The 15,978-nt window shown below is 39.8% G+C and overlaps 1 protein-coding gene across 1 annotated transcript in view; it reads left to right on the forward strand.

The window, feature by feature from the left end:
- Positions 1-14,283, forward strand: part of tmem132e (transmembrane protein 132E) — a 97,902-nt gene extending 83,619 nt beyond the window's left edge. The window contains exons 9-10 of the mRNA XM_018693788.2: positions 5,304-5,498; positions 9,808-14,283. Coding sequence (XP_018549304.1) covers positions 5,304-5,498; positions 9,808-10,878 — 1,266 coding nt within the window. The 3' untranslated portion in view covers positions 10,879-14,283. The remainder of the gene's footprint in view (positions 1-5,303; positions 5,499-9,807) is intronic.
- Positions 14,284-15,978: the final 1,695 nt, after the last annotated feature.

A 15,978-nucleotide genomic window follows, 5' to 3' on the forward strand; every position in this document is an offset into this window, starting at 1 on the left:
GGGTGGCAATGTCGATCTGTTGATCCAATACTTTGTTCCAGGCTGAAATATCTCAATAATCTATGGCAATCCATTCAATATTACTGTGACATTTTGGACAGATATTCATGGTCCCAAGAGCATGAAGGTCCCCTGGTTTTTCCTCCAGCACATCCATGAGATTCACATTTGTGGTTTTGAGTGAAATGTCTAGATGTGAAATTCGGTTCAGACACTAATGTTTCCCTCAGGATGATTTGGTGATCCTTTATTTCTTTCATTTCCCATCACCATTAGGTAAATGTTATATTTATGCACCACTCTTGTTTATCTAGTTACTATGCTGATCACAATCATTAAAACCACCCATACATACATGATTTAACACATCCTAAAAGGTTCTGTGGGGGTTTACCACAGACATTGTGGGAAACTTAGGAAATCAACAAATGTGGTGAAAAGTAAATGAGGCAATCTGAGGAAAACTAAAAACCAAACTGATGCACTTCATCAGCAAATACACCCTGGAATACATCACAAACATCACAAATTGATAGCAGTTGGGGAGAAAATCTTTCTCCTGGGTTTTCATATTTAATGTGACAAAAGCTTGTTTGAAGCTTAATTTACCTTCTGCAAGTGCCAGCAGTTCTCTCCCCTAATATCAATATCAAGACTGCATCAGAGCCAATAGAATAAATAATAAAAGTCTGACCATCCAGAGTTTTATTGACTAATCATTCTCTGATCTGATCTGGACTGAAGCATCTACAACTCATTTGTGCCAATTAATAACAGCTTTAAAGCTGACAGTTGTAGCTAACTTGAATATCAAAACAATCATTCGTCACATCCTACAAATGAACTATTTTCAGCTTCAAATAATAACAATTCATTTGTAACTAAATACAAACTCTTCATTTTGATCATTTTGACTAAACTCACTCCCTGAATTCATTTCATCTGCAAATAAGAAAAGTAAGCAGAATTGTTTGACTGAGACCATCTTCTCTAGATACTGACGTAACTTAGAACTTAAATGCAAGGTGAATACCAACCCAGTCCAACTAATCTGCGTACAAATAACACGACTTTACACTTTCAAATTGCATGCAGTGCATACACACTCCTTTCCATGTTGTTTGGGTTAAAGTGGTTAGATTTAGTCACAAAAAACACTTAAGGGTTAAAGTTAGGGAAAAATCGAGGTTTGGGTTAAAACAGTAAAATACTGTTTAATGTCCAGTTACTGTTGTTGAACAGTCTCTCCTGCATGTCCTTAACTGAGGAATACTGTATGTTGTAGTGCCAAATCAAGGGCAACTGGACTTGCATGAAATTCTGGAAAAAGTTTTGTTCCTCTTCCAAATCTCTTCCAGTTCTGAAGAACTGAACCATAACTTAAGAAGCCTTTTGGGTCTGGATGACTGACAGTCTCTACAGACTTAAATTAGCTGTGACTGTTCCACAACCTTAACTTTCATGTTTCAGCTCTGGTCACACCCAACATCACTGCTGGGTGACCATACCCTGAGTGCAGTTCTGTATTCTGTATGAACTTCATCCAACAGAGGTCTGAACAAACAAAATGATCAGTCAGTTTTCAGTTAGTGTTAGATAATGTGATATAGAGTTGAGCGATGTCCTTTTTTAACATCACTCTGCTCCAGGCAGTTGGGTTTGAGAAAACTTAAAGCAATTTAGAGTCTCATAAGGAGCATCCTTTGAACTTGCACATATTATGAAGGAATGAATCATGAATCATTCTACAGTATGTGCTCTTCTAATGTTTTCTCTCAAAGTCTTGTTCCTCCACATTCAAGCCTCTTTTTATATTCTGGCAGCTGTGTGTGGGAACTGCTATGAGCTATCTATAAATATCACTGGGTACCACTCTTGTTCCAAAATGTGTGCTTGGCCTCTTATTGATTAAAAGTATGTTCTTTTTTATTGATATTATTTCATGTTTCTATTATGTGTCTATAATTTTCCCTGTTTTATCTGAAAAATTAAAAAGGTTGTGTTCAGGTAGATTTAGAGTATAACAAGTATAATATGTATAAAAGGGGTTTATGTGATTTTTGAGGGTCTGTGTGTGCCAACTCCAGCAAGCAAAAATAGCAGAGACCGGGGGAGGTTCAGGCATTGATACCAAACTTGCACTGCAGCACCCGATTTGTAGTGACAAAGTGATTTTTCTTAAATATCTCTGAAATTGGATACGTGACAGCTCAGGAATAAATGCCTACAAGATATGATGTGTTTCCAGCACGGATCATAACCCTGAATAAGATTAGTTTCTGTGATTACATTTTTTAGTTTATACAATCAATGTACAATGTGGGGAATTGTGTTTTGACATTTGTACATAGTCGCCAATATTGATTTTAATTGTGTTAGATTTTCTTTTTAGTCACTTTAATTGGCCTGTGAAAATATCAGCCACAGTTGAACGCAACGTGAAAGAGCAGAAAATCGATTGTAAGCAAACAGTTTTCACTGGCTGAGGTGTACTCAGTCTGACCTCTGTAGGATTTATGTGTAGACATGTTTATACACAGAAACCAGCTTTGCTCAAGACACATTCTTCACCTCTCCTGTCACCATCCACAAAATGACTTGAGGTCTTCACCTCTATTAACTCCCCTGTTAAACTAGTGTCGAGATAAAAACTTCCACAATCAAGCTTGATGCAAAGATTTCAGTTGTAGTAGAAAAAGCTCCTGTAGAGAGAGTGGTTTATCATGCGGCTGAATTGTCCTCATGAAAACTTTTTAAGTTTATTCATGCATCATTTACCATCATGCCTTAAGGCTTTGCACACATCGTTGTGAGGACATTTCCACACTGTGAGAACATTTTGACCTTTAAAGGGCCAATTAAAGATCAAGACTCAGTTTTAGGGTTCAGGTTAGACTTAGGTAAGGGTTAGGGTTTGGCATTTAGCAGGTTTGCATTAGGGACTAGGGATTTCATTATGTTAGTGAGTGTCCTCACAGCAACAGAAAGACCAACGTGTGTGTGTGTGTGTGTGTTGTTGCATGTGCACATGTCTGTGTGTTGCCCAATGAGCCGTAACTCTCCTTTCTGGTATATTAATTCATCACATCCAGACTATACTCATGCTGAAGTGGAACCTGACTGCAAATTTATTTTTCCTGTTTTTAGTCCTTGAGCATTTACCAGTATGGAGAATGTCTTTGTCTCCATAGCCATACAGCGAACAGTGTGCTGTGCAGAGGAGTGGAGGTGCTGCAGGGGAGCCACATTCACACACAGCTATAGAAAGGCTTTCCCACAGCTGATGGCAGTACTTTTATTTCCAACTGTTAACCTCTGACAGCTAAGATTATATTGCAAGGAGTTTTTTTCTTTTTCGTGTGTATCACAAAACAGTCATAAAGCCACCTAATTAGTGTAATGTTGTAAGAAATGTTGTGACTCTGAAAGTAAAAATAAAGGTGAGGATGTAAATCTGAAGTAAAAAACAGAGATATGAGTTTCACCATCAGGTCCAGGAGCTCCACCAAAAAGAAGTATTTCCGTCAGATTGTGTGTCTCCATGACATTCTGGTGTGGCTGAACAAAATATAGAAAAGTTTTAAATAGAGTTCCCAGGACAAGGCTCGAAACACAATGGTAACACCTGAGCAAGTTCCACATCACTTACTAACACCTGGAGATTTGGCCAAAACTCTGGAAAAAACCCAAAGTGACCTTAAGTTTAGAATATTTTCTCACAAATACAACATCAACAATTCCATTTGGAGGAGCCTCACAACTGCCTGACCACAATAAATAAAGACGCATTGATCAGGGCTCAAGTTCCTATGTGTTATTCATCATCATTTCTTTGAGTTTTCTGTGAAATATTAAATCAAGGCATTGTAACAAAGAGACCAGACAGATGCACTAACTGCCATGTGCCACAAAAATTTAGAAAAGTAATTGTTTTGCCAAACACAACATAAGTTAAAGGCAGCGAAGTACAGCTACAAATAGAACAGGTGTGATAAAGGCTGAAAGCTCATTCTTGACCTTTGAAATAGTAGTTTGACTAAATCTTCACTGAGCAAACTCTATCTGTGATAAGCACAGGGCTGTTTAAAGCCCAAAAAAAGCTCTCGAGTGAAGAAGCTTGATTAGTTATTTTAACTGAATATTTGCAACTAGAGCCAGAAAAATGACCTCAGTTACATAAAAATCTCATTTACTAAACAGAGTACTAGCTACAGGAGCTGCAAGAAAAAGAGATCTCTACACTGTGTGTGTGTGTGTAGGTTTGAATTTTTATTTCACACAGAAATCATAATGTAATGAGACCAAATTAATAAAACCAGACACCTGCAGGTTTATCTGCTTCCACCAATAACTTGGCTCAAGTCTTTCCATGACAAATGACTTTGCTCCAAATCATGTGCATGAGCCAAAGGCAGAGTGAAATAAAATCATCAAAACAATTATGAAGAAATCATGCAAGAAGCAGTTCACTTCCTTTGCATCCCTCGGGTGAAGAACAGTGCCCTCCTATTTATCAGTTTGTACACTTACCTGTTTAATATAGATTTTCAAAACCTGAACATCATGTCAGGTCAAAATTCAATCAGACAAATTTAAATGTAGTGGGCTCTCTGTTTCAAGGTTTCAGATGATGGTGACTGGGGAAGCTTGTCAGAGCACCAAACCCTTCACTGCTCCACCATTACACACTTTCTTACATGCTGGAGTTGTAAAATGCTCGAGATGAGGGTGGAAAAGATTTCCCCGTCTGACTCTAAGGACAAGGCCACTGCTTGGCTGAATGGCTCTTTACTTTGTTCAAGTCCCTCATGACCTCTGGTTGCAATTGCAAAGCCAAATGATGATATTTTGAAAGAGCTCAAAGTACTGGGTGCAGAGGCCTGTCAGAAAAGCCTGGGATTACTCGAAGAGGCGAGACCAGCTTTAAATGGTTTTGGTGTTCCATGCGGTGACACTTAGATTGGCACAAGTGTTTCTGCTAACCGTCACTTTGAAAGCATGTGGTGGCTGCTTTGGATTGCACCTTGTTGTCTGGTTGCTGATGGATTCCATCTAGAGCAGAGGGTTGTTGTTTTTTTTTTTTTTGGTTTGTTTGTCTTTCACTATGATTGACAGAGAGGCATTGACACATGGATTCCGGACGCACTGGAACAAACAACAGCACAAAGCACTTTAATCCAAAATTGGCTTGTCATGGGCTTTATGAGCTTCAGAGAGACAATAAAGCTGTTGTCTATTCTGGACTTAAACGATGTCCCTCTGTCATGTGGAGAAACAATAAAAGAGCATCTTTTTCTCTGCAGGTGGAGTCTCCGCTGGCAGTAGACGCAGTACTGGGAGAGTCTGCTTTCTCAGTCACAGACGACAAGGTTTCCATCACAGAGCTGCGGGTTCACGCCATTTCAGGTCTGACCCTGTCACTGCAGCCCAGCCCCGGCAACAGCCACACCATGGTGGCCAAGGCAACTGGCCTCCAGACACTCACTGCTCCAAAACAGGTACTGCATGATTTACTACACAGTACAGAGAAGAGAAATTTCCAATGGCAGTCAATGCTCTTTTATATATATATATATATATTATATATATATATATATATATATATATATAATGTATTTCCTGTATTTAGATATGTGGGGATAAAAACCTAAAAATATCCTATAAATGACATTTATATACAACTAAACTCCAAATATGTTTTGTACCAAACATAATCGTCATCTAAATTATGTTCAGAGGCAACATTTTTATTAACTAAGTGTAGCGAACATGTGGATTGTGGGTGTAAAAATGGTGATGTCCACAGTCCTGTCTGTGGTTAGGTTTAGGAAACAAAGGCACTTTGGTTAAGGTTAGGGAAAGGTTGTGGCTTTGCTTAAATGTAAATAATTGTTTGAAGTTGTTTGAAAGTATTAAAGGTTTGGTTTCCAGGAGACAGGGTAGCCCCACCAGGTAACAAGGTAACAAAAAGTGTGCACTTGTGTGTAATAGTAACTAGCTAGCTTTGTTCCCCAGTCACGTACTGAATTTGAAGCATTTGCTTCCTGGATGAATTCCCACACTATAATAAAAAAAGTCAAACTCTACTGATCCAAAGCTGCCTGAAATATTACAAAACAAACCACAGCATAATAAAAATATGCAGGTGGCACCAAAACACTTGCTACATATTTATGAAGGCTGTAACATTATCAGCAGTCTACCTGAGGTAAATAACAAGAGTTAGAGCTACCTCCATATCAATATGAAGCTGATCTTTTTGAATCTTAGCTGGATCAATATTGAATTGGAACTGAATCAAATCGGCAGTGTATCATATCATTACAAATTCACCTGCATCATCTTTTATATCAAATCACAGTATTAAGATGTGTACTGAGTAGCCTGAGAGGGATGAATAGACACTTCTACTTAGAGTCTAAATGTAATACTACTGACCTCTACATGCATTTAAATATGGCAGTGGCATCAGTTACAGTATAAGCAGCATTGCTGTAGTAGTATGGCTACACTGTACTAACACTTAGTACTGTGTTTCCCTATTTCTCCATTGTGGTAAAATGAAGTTTATTTGCAAATCCCTTCAGTGACTCTATCAACAAGTAGGCACTACTTTCACGTCTCTGTAATAAAATTATTTCCAAGCTAAATCCTTTAAGCTCCAGCCAGTATTGTTAGCAAGGACACAAGATAAAAGCAACTGCAGTGAACTAATAAGTATCGTTGACTCTGTTTTATTACAACCTCCATATTAGCCAAGCCTGGCAAAACACCTCAGATACGTCCAAGTACATTTCCCAAAATGGATTTTATTGCTCAAGTGAGAAGTGAGAAAATGTCTGGTTTGAAAAAAAAAATCAGAAAACTGTGCTTTTTCTTTGCTACTGTCTCTTCACACAGGAGCAGGGATCTCTGCAATTCTCTGCAAAGAATTAATTGGCAGCCCTGGTTCACCTAGGGAGAAGTGTGTGTATGTGTGTCTGAGTTCTTTTCCTGCCTTGCCCTCTCATTGGCCTGCGAGTTGCTAAAAATGCAACGACAACCACATCAAGCATCAGTGAGAGAGAAGCGAGCATTAAATTCCAATTTTTCTTGCTTTCCGCTTCTTGGCCACCTTGAAATTTAATTATTGTAATGTATTGTCCTAAGTGTTCTCCAAGGCCGGGCCATAAAAGGCAGCCAATTCCTCTGCCGGCAAAGCTCTCAGAGGAGTACTGGAGCTATTTCAAGCCATTTGATTCTGTTTCACGGGAAAACTTTCTAAATGTCCTCTATTACTCTAGAAATGAATGAAACACATAAACTATGGATGGGGAGAGTTGGAAAATCAAGGTCTCTTAGCATTATTCTCTTTTGAAAAAGTTCGAGCCTTTCAGACAAAAGAGCTTCAGTATTTGAAGGTTCATCATAAACCATCACTTACTCACTGTTACTGCGTAAATGAGCAACTTAATAAGGTATTTATGAAACTGAATAGTACTATTAGTGTTCAAGTTGATGCAGATGTCTCAGAAGAATATTTCCAGGGGAGTGTTTTTCTGCATATGCATATTTTATAATCCAGGCTGTTTATATTCAGTTTACAGCCACATGCAGAATATTCCCTGCTGCCATAAAGCACAAATTAGAGAAAGTGAGACAGAATCAAAGATACACATTATCTTATGGAAATGCACAGATTACATTAATTGTAGAAATTGTGTATAGGAGGTTAGATGCTGTGGAATAGTATCAACATGGTGCAGAAATCCCTCCGGGTCTCCTCAGGTCTTTGACGCCACTTTTGCGTTTTTCAGCAAAAAAAAAAAAAAAAAAAAAAAGCTACTTTTTTTAGCAACACTTTACCAGAGACTAAACAAAATCACCTCCTCTACATGCATAGCTCTCCTGCATTGGATCTGCATAGAAGAGCAGGTGCCAATTGTTTTTCAGTGTCGAAACACCCACACATTTTTTTCCTATATCAGCCTTTTCGTAGCAGAGTCAGCTCATAAAAACAGATGTGCCACATTTCAATGTATAATTCAAATCATCCATATCAAAGGCTATCTTCGTTCTGTCGTGCTGAGATGACAGGGGTTTAGCTCCTGGTCGACTGAAGGGTGTTTCTGCCCGGGAATGACTGGGTGTGCAACTGACCTGAGGAAAAAAACAAACAGTCAGACTCTTCCTTGTTTTTCAGCTCTGGTAATGGGTGGTTGTTGATGTTTAAGCAAGCTGTGAACAAAGGGGATTGTCAAATGCTGCCTTGATTACATGGACACCAGCGTTGCAGTTTGCTCTGCGGTGGATGAATGTTGTCATGTTGTCAGATAACCACCATCCAGGTATTGAGGCATTTTATCCGGTTCCTCTATAGGGAAGTATAGACGGTGAAGAGTGATGGAAAATACAAAATGAGAAGATCACACATGGCAAACAAGAAGAAACGGACTAGAGCTCATCATTCGAATCACACGCTGCTGCTGTATGTGCCTTATCTGTCTGTGCTGCAGAGCGGAGCTGTGTTGTAGCCTTCAGGACAACGCAGTCATTCCTGCCACCCCTTCCTCCTCCATGCTTGAAAGTGGTTTGCTGGTGTGCACATCAGAGGCAGGCCGTCTGTGTGCGTGTCAAGGCTTGTACCGAGCACCGGGTACTGCGGATGTTCACAAATGCTCTGGAGATTTAGGGACTGGCGCAAGTCCAGAACTTCAAAGGCTCAGTTGGGAACAGATATTCAAATCACGGTCAATGTCATGAAAGAATAGGATCTGAACCACTGAAATATTCTTTGGAGAGATATAAACACAAGGCAGAGCCACAGCCTTTTAAACTCATATTAATGGAACATGTTTACTCAGCAGAAACAATGTTTTAAAGCTACTACAATACATATAACTTTTCCCCTTGGAGAAGGAACTCTATACATGTCACTTTCCATACCTTTGTTTCAAACCAAGCATCTGTCTCTCATCTTGATAGGCACTATTATAACAAGGTCCAACCTGTGCTTCAGCATTACCAGTATACCTACAGTATGTTTGAAGACGTATTCAACCTTTGTTCTCTGGATAAATGATGTTTTCAATACACAAAATTGAAACACAAAATTAGCTGGATTTTCTGTTTCAGCAATTCAGCCTTAGTAAAGTCATTAAGCATCTTCATCTGAAGGATTTTTAAGTTTTCAGTCCAGTTAAAAGTAGGTGTAAAGTCATCAGCCCAGGATACCTGCCAAAGCTGGTCAGAAATCTCAAAGGCATTTCACTGCCTTGTGATGGACAATACAGTTTTTTAGGGATATTCATAGCCACTCTTCAATATGTCAAGACTTTCTATTGTGACACTGACAAAGAATCCCCTACAAATAATCCCTTTTAGTTCTGTTTTCAGCCTTTTGTTCTGAACTGTCTGCTGTCAACTTTCACAGAGATTTTGGATTTTTTGAATATCTTGTAAAACTTTCCCTCATGAACTACAAGTCAGACAACAGTTGGCAAGCACATCTACTGAAGAGGCAGATTTTCCCCTGCCTATTCATAACCAGGTTTTCAGTCTGCTTCTGATTCTACAGGTCATTCTGACACATTGAAAAAATTTAGCTCCTCTTGTGAGTAAATGATAAAAATCAGAAGGGTTTAGTGTGAAGACAGGCAACCATTTGAGTTAGTGATACTAACTATTGTTCAAATGAGAGTGTGAGATCAAAGAAATTAAGATTTTTTTTGTCACAAAGGTCTGATGGCTTTGACATAAGCTGAAGTTATTTTCTACTGTTAAAGAAACTATCCGTCTAAATTGTATTTCTCTCTTTCTGTCTGACAGGAGGCCAGTTTGTCCGTCTGGATGCTTTTCAGTGACAACACAGCTGCCACTCTGACCTACTTTGATCCCAAAGACTACAACTTCAATGCCTCCACACTGGATGATAAAGTTGTGTCGGTATCCCAGGAGCCTCAGCAGCGCTGGCCCGTGGTGGTGGCAGAAGGAGAGGGATCTGGTGAGATGGTACGGCTGGAGATGACTATCTGTGAGGCCTGCCAAAAGACCAAACGCAAAAGCGTCATCGCTTCTGCTGCAGTTTATGTTAAGGTCCGCTTTGGACCAGAGGAAGACTCTGAGGAAGAAGTAACCACAGAGGGTGAGATTGAGCTAGCGCCCATCACCAGACGTCCAATCATTGATCCAAACATCAATGGAAGAATTTATGAGACATCTAATGAGCAGCCTGCTAGTGTTCCCATCGATTACACCAATTTCCCCACTATTAGCAACCAGGAGCGACCGACAGAGAGTGATGAAGAGGAGGAGGATGACTTTGTGCATTCACCTCGCAACATGACCGACCTTGAGATCGGCATGTATGCTCTACTGGGAGTGTTCTGCCTGGCCATCTTAGTCTTTCTCATCAACTGCATCGTCTTTGTGCTTAAATACCGCCACAAGCGGATCCCACCTGAGGGTCAGGCCAACATGGACCACTCCCATCACTGGGTGTTCCTGGGAAATGGCCAGCCACTGAGGGCCCAGTGCGATCTGTCACCACAGCAGGTAGAAAGTCCCAGTAACCCTTTGGAGGGCGTACAGACTTGCTGTCATGGGGACCACCACAGTAGTGGCAGCTCCCAGACTAGCGTGCAAAGCCAGGTACACGGACGGGGTGACGGCAGCTCTGGTGGCTCTACGAAGGAGAACGGCGAGGAGGCCAGTTCACCCACCTCCAAGCGCAAGAGAGTCAAGTTTACCACCTTTACCACCCTCCCCACAGAGGAGCTGCCCTACAACTCCATCCCCATTGCAGATGAAGAGGACATTCAGTGGGTTTGCCAGGATATGGGCTTTCAAGACCCAGAGGAACTGCACGATTACATGCGCAGAATAAAAGAAATAGCCTGAGATAAGAGGTGCAGTGTGAAGCACTGCTCTCAGCTTTCTAAAGAAACGTTCCTTTCTATTTTTCTCTATTTCACCTAAGTGAAAGATAATTTTTCACAGACTAAAAGGCCAACTGTTGTTTTGGTTAGGGTTTGTTCCATTTAGTTTGCACAGTGCTGTAATCTCATACACGCTCACACAGAAGAGAATGCCAGGAAGCCAAAGACTTGACCAGAGGATCTCAATCACTAGAGAAATCTGTAAATTATGGCTATAGGAATTATGTTTCACCGAGAGGCCACAGCCAGACCTGAGAGCTGCTCCAGTTCCTTTATTTTCAGGAAATTATTCCAGAGAAAGCCTGATATGGACAGGACTGTAGGAGAGGTATGGTTTTGGCTGTGTTTTTGCTGGCTCACTGGGACTCTGCAGGACTGTACCTACTCCAAACTAAGAGGCCTTTGATGAACAAAAAAACTGTCAAAGACTCTCATGAAAGTTACATTTAAAAATCATCTTGTTTTTGCCAAAGTAGGAAAAGTATTCTTTTAATGGCAAAACTTATTTCATTGTTGTTCTTGGTGCAGCACACTCATGATTTGTACTCATGTTCATTCCTTACATTTTTCTACATTTCATAGGTAGTGAAAAGCAGTGCCCTACTACTAGCCCTCCTGGTAATGAACAAATCTAATGCCTTATCAAAAAACAGTCACAGTTCACTTCTTATATCAGTCAACAGACACGCTGTTTTCTCACTATGGCTAGAGACAGTGTAGTAAGAGCAACTATGTAAAATACTACGACTGATCTCGAGCATGAGGTATAAATAGAAAAGAGCTTGTGTATTGTGAGGAGCTCAGTCTTTGCATGGAAGGGGATCTTGAGGCACAATCAGCAACTTTTTTTTCCAAATTTGTAAATGTTTGTATTGTAATTATATAATCATTCATACACATTACAGAAGTAAATATGTTATCATGCATTACACGCATGCCACGTCAGGCCTACATGCAGACATTCCTCTCTAGTATATGTATATATCGTATCGAGCCAGAGTCACTTACTCCGAGCTAGAGGAGTGGGGAAGCCTGTCCTGAAAATTTGATAGTGTTGTGGTGAGTAGAAGGTCCCCCTCAGTGATGTGTTGACAGAACTGTAGCTTTTTAACAAACTGGTATCACATTTGATTGTTGAACATGGGGATTTGCTATGCATCAGAATTGTAACACATCTAATCTTTTGATGATCTATTTCCCTTCCTCAAGTTCTGGCTGGCCTCCAGCCTCTGGGAAAATAAAAAACTTATAAGGTACTAGTTGGAAACGTTCTCACTGACGACAAGATCCTCTCAACTCTGCAGGAAATGTCATCCACCCATAAAGGAGATTACTGATTAAATTATTGATTTTGCTCCATCATTTAAATCACAGTCATCCCATGTTGCCATGCTGTTTTTCCAAACACACTGTGTTATGTGTGTAGTCCTTATTTTGTTTAATCTATTCTGGAAACTCTCAACCCGGGGGTTTCACAGATTTGCTTTGTCTGAACTTTATGGACAGGGCCAGACACTAGTAGCTCTTACTGGTGAAGAAATCAGTGGTGTTGCTAGAGGCACACAAGCTGCGTAGGTGCCATGGGTGTGGTTGAAAGAAAGTGTGAAAGGATCTCAGGATGCTGAATCAGACTGACTGAAAACAACACAGCCAGTGGGTGTCATGTCAGGATTTTCTTGTGTGGAAGTGTTAATTGCAGTGAGTTTTTTTTTAAAGGTTTACTGACAAAACTACTCTGAAGCAGAGGGGAAAAAGGAAAGATCCGACTTGTTTAGAAAGAGCATAAAATATCTCAAGTGAGATTTCAACCAAAACACTGCACAGCAGCCAGTCACGTGGTAACTGAGAGCACGATGAAAGCAGATTTAATAGTATTTTTAATTGCAGTTGCCCTGTTAGTGTAGCGTATGCTTTTCTTTTTTGTACTCGGGTGGATGACTTTTGAAGGTTGATATTATTCCAGCTCTGATCTCTCTTAAAACAAGTTCTTTTCAAGACTAATGAAGCAACTATGAGATAAAAAATAGTTTCTGTGTCACTTTCCTTTAATTCTCTACTGCATCTAAGGGCTTGGATTTATATTTTATGTTAACAGACTGACTGATTTTTGGTGATCCTATGAGAAAACTAATGTTACTTGCTCTCTCTGTGGTGATACTGAGCATAAGCTCTGTCTCACTCAAAATGTACATTTTGTTGCCATCCTATCTGCTTTTTAGCCCCCACAGCCTTATTAAAGACCCAATCCAGAATTGTTTCCTTGTGGCAGTGCTGTTATACAAATACCGGCTTCAAATGGGACAAAAACGCAGAATCTAAGACATGTTTTACTTTTAAAAATTGTTTCCTGAGCTCCTTATTCATTGACTATGTGTGACAGCTAAATACAGTTATTAAATGTGGAAATGGTTCAATTGTTTCCTTACAGCGGCGTTGTAAATACTGGAGCAAAACAGGCTTTACTTTTTCACGTATATGGAAGTTGCCATGAGATTATTTTCCATCAGTAAACCATACCTTTCAATATTCTATACTTGTATATAGACCCACATTTGATATCTTGATGAATCCTGGATTGGGACTTTAAGGATTTGGTTTACTGCATGCCCTCTCTATGTTCCATGTGGTTGAAATGAATAATGACCTGATTCTGCTGTATAATAATATTCAATCTGTGTTAACATCTAAAAAGAAGATGAGACATTATTTTTGACAGTCCAAGCCCGTCCCTCAGCCACAGCATCAACATGATCTGCCATGAAATTGAGCAGAGTGTAGCAGCCAGCTGGAAGTGTTTGAGTTTCAACTTTAAATGATGGTGTCTCGGGATGAATGTAGGATCCTTAACTAAAGCTGGCTGTTTGGTGTTTAGTGTTAATGTTGTCAGCCCAATCTGGTGACATTACTGTAACAGATTAAGTATCTAATAGCAGCTTCACACATTCAGTAACATTCTGTTACGATTTCCAGTTTTTCCCACTAATTTACTCACACAGTATGTAAAGATGTTTTAGATCATTTCTTCATCCTACTTCCTGCTCCTCTGTGGATTTCATGTCTTTTCGTTTTCATAATGCTGCTTTGGTAACAGGACATATATTAGTCATTATGTGGTTTCTTCAAGCTGCTAATAGAAACTTAGTCATCTTACAAAGTGTAATTGAAGATCTTGACTTGTATTTTCGTGCTGCCCCCATGGAAAACTGTGCACGATGTGCACGACTCAGTTGGCTGTGCCAAGTAACCACCACACTGACTATAATATGTTAATGTACAGAGCACTGTTAAATTTCCTGTATTCTCTTGAAAACAAACCCTTGTATTTTCCCGTTATATGTAAAGTACTAAAGAAAATGCAATACACAAATGATTTGTCATTTTTACTTCATTCATAGGTGTTGAGAGGATGGGATGTTTTATGTATTTATCAAACATTTTTATCCCTCTCCCAGAAGTCTTCTCTATGTGAGCAAAGGTTTTACTGGGGGTTCAGCCTCAGTAGTTTCATATATGAAGGAACACTCTAACCTTGAAGGAGTCTGGCTCATTGGGCACTTAATATCTCACAGGAGGATTGGTGCAAAAATCTCAAACATGCTTGATATATCAGCTGTTCGAAGGTAATGGTTATATGCCTCTGCAATTTATGTCCTGTTTATACACTGTTTTAACTTCCACTCATTCACAGATATTTAAACAACAGACCTCGATGGAAAAGGAAGTCAAGACAAAAGAGGAGGGTGATTCCATAAGGGTATTTTATGTTTTTTTGAATCTTAACTGTACAGTGTATGTAGCTCACATCTGACACCTTCACCCATGCATGTGTCCCTGCCAGAGCTGATCACATCCTGGCTTGAGTCCTACCAGTGTTTGAAGTCCATGGATGACTGCTGTTCACCCCTTGCTGTGGCGAGTCTGAAGGTCCCCCACCCCCCCACCCTCATCATATCCACTGGCAATTCCTGCAGAGACTTGGGTATACAGAGCGACTGTGCACTCCTGCTCATCCAGCAGCTCCCATCCACAGAATCCATTCTTTGAGGTGTTTATTTGAAGTCTGGAGTGTTTACTCCTTTGGTTCATTTCATTTGGGCAGCAGAGATCAAAGCCCTTTGAACTCAGGTAAGGCACACAGGTCATTAGGAGAGAGTAAGTAGGTCCATGGGACTAAGGGGACAGATGCCGACATCTGATAGCCGGTGGCACAGGCATGCAAAATAAATTGGAAATAAATTGGGAATTGCCACAGTCTGGAATGATTTTTACATTCATATTTGTGCGTTGAAATATATACAATATTATCTAAAGGCAGAAATCACAAATCTGGATTAATACCAAAAGGTTATCAGCTGCTGCTTCTGTCGACCAGATTTCAGCAAGTTCCATTCAAAAGCAGGAGATGTGTGTTCTCTAACTCTGTGGAGGAAATAACCACTGTACGTTTTAGATTAATAGAAAAATACAAGAATTTATTCCTCATGTCTTTTTGCCTATTATTATGCAAACAGAAGTTCTACATATTAGGTCAAGGACTTATCAAGGATCAAATTCAGCATCTTCAAACATGAGTAGTTATTCTCTGGGCCTAATTCAGTTCTACTAAAAGAAACAGGATAAGTCTACATTGATTTGACAAACTTTTATTGTTATGTCAGTGATACAGGAAATATTACAGAGCGTTATAAAGTATTTTTTATCATCCCATTGTCTTTATAAATATAATGAAAATTCATTTATAAAGAAAAGCTTCAAAAGGCCTCTTACAAAAAATAAACACATTTTCATACAGAAAATACAGCACAGGCTGTGAGGTGCTGCCAGGTTGTGTTTATTGGTATGTTTGAGACTAAGTGCCGGGGGCGGGGAGCTGCTCTGTGAGCAGTGGCCTCAACACTGTAGCTCCTGTCAGCAGCTACTGGAAACCTCCTCCATACAGTACAGGACAGTATAGAGCTGTATTCAGCCTCAGCCTCTATTTAATCAAAAAGGAATATGGAAATCTAAAAATAGCCACAGGATACAGTGGCATCCTGTGATCATAGCAAATCTGTGCACACCA

The sequence above is a fragment of the Lates calcarifer genome, linkage group LG20, assembly GCF_001640805.2.
Source record: "Lates calcarifer isolate ASB-BC8 linkage group LG20, TLL_Latcal_v3, whole genome shotgun sequence".
Taxonomy (NCBI): Eukaryota; Metazoa; Chordata; class Actinopteri; family Centropomidae; genus Lates; species Lates calcarifer.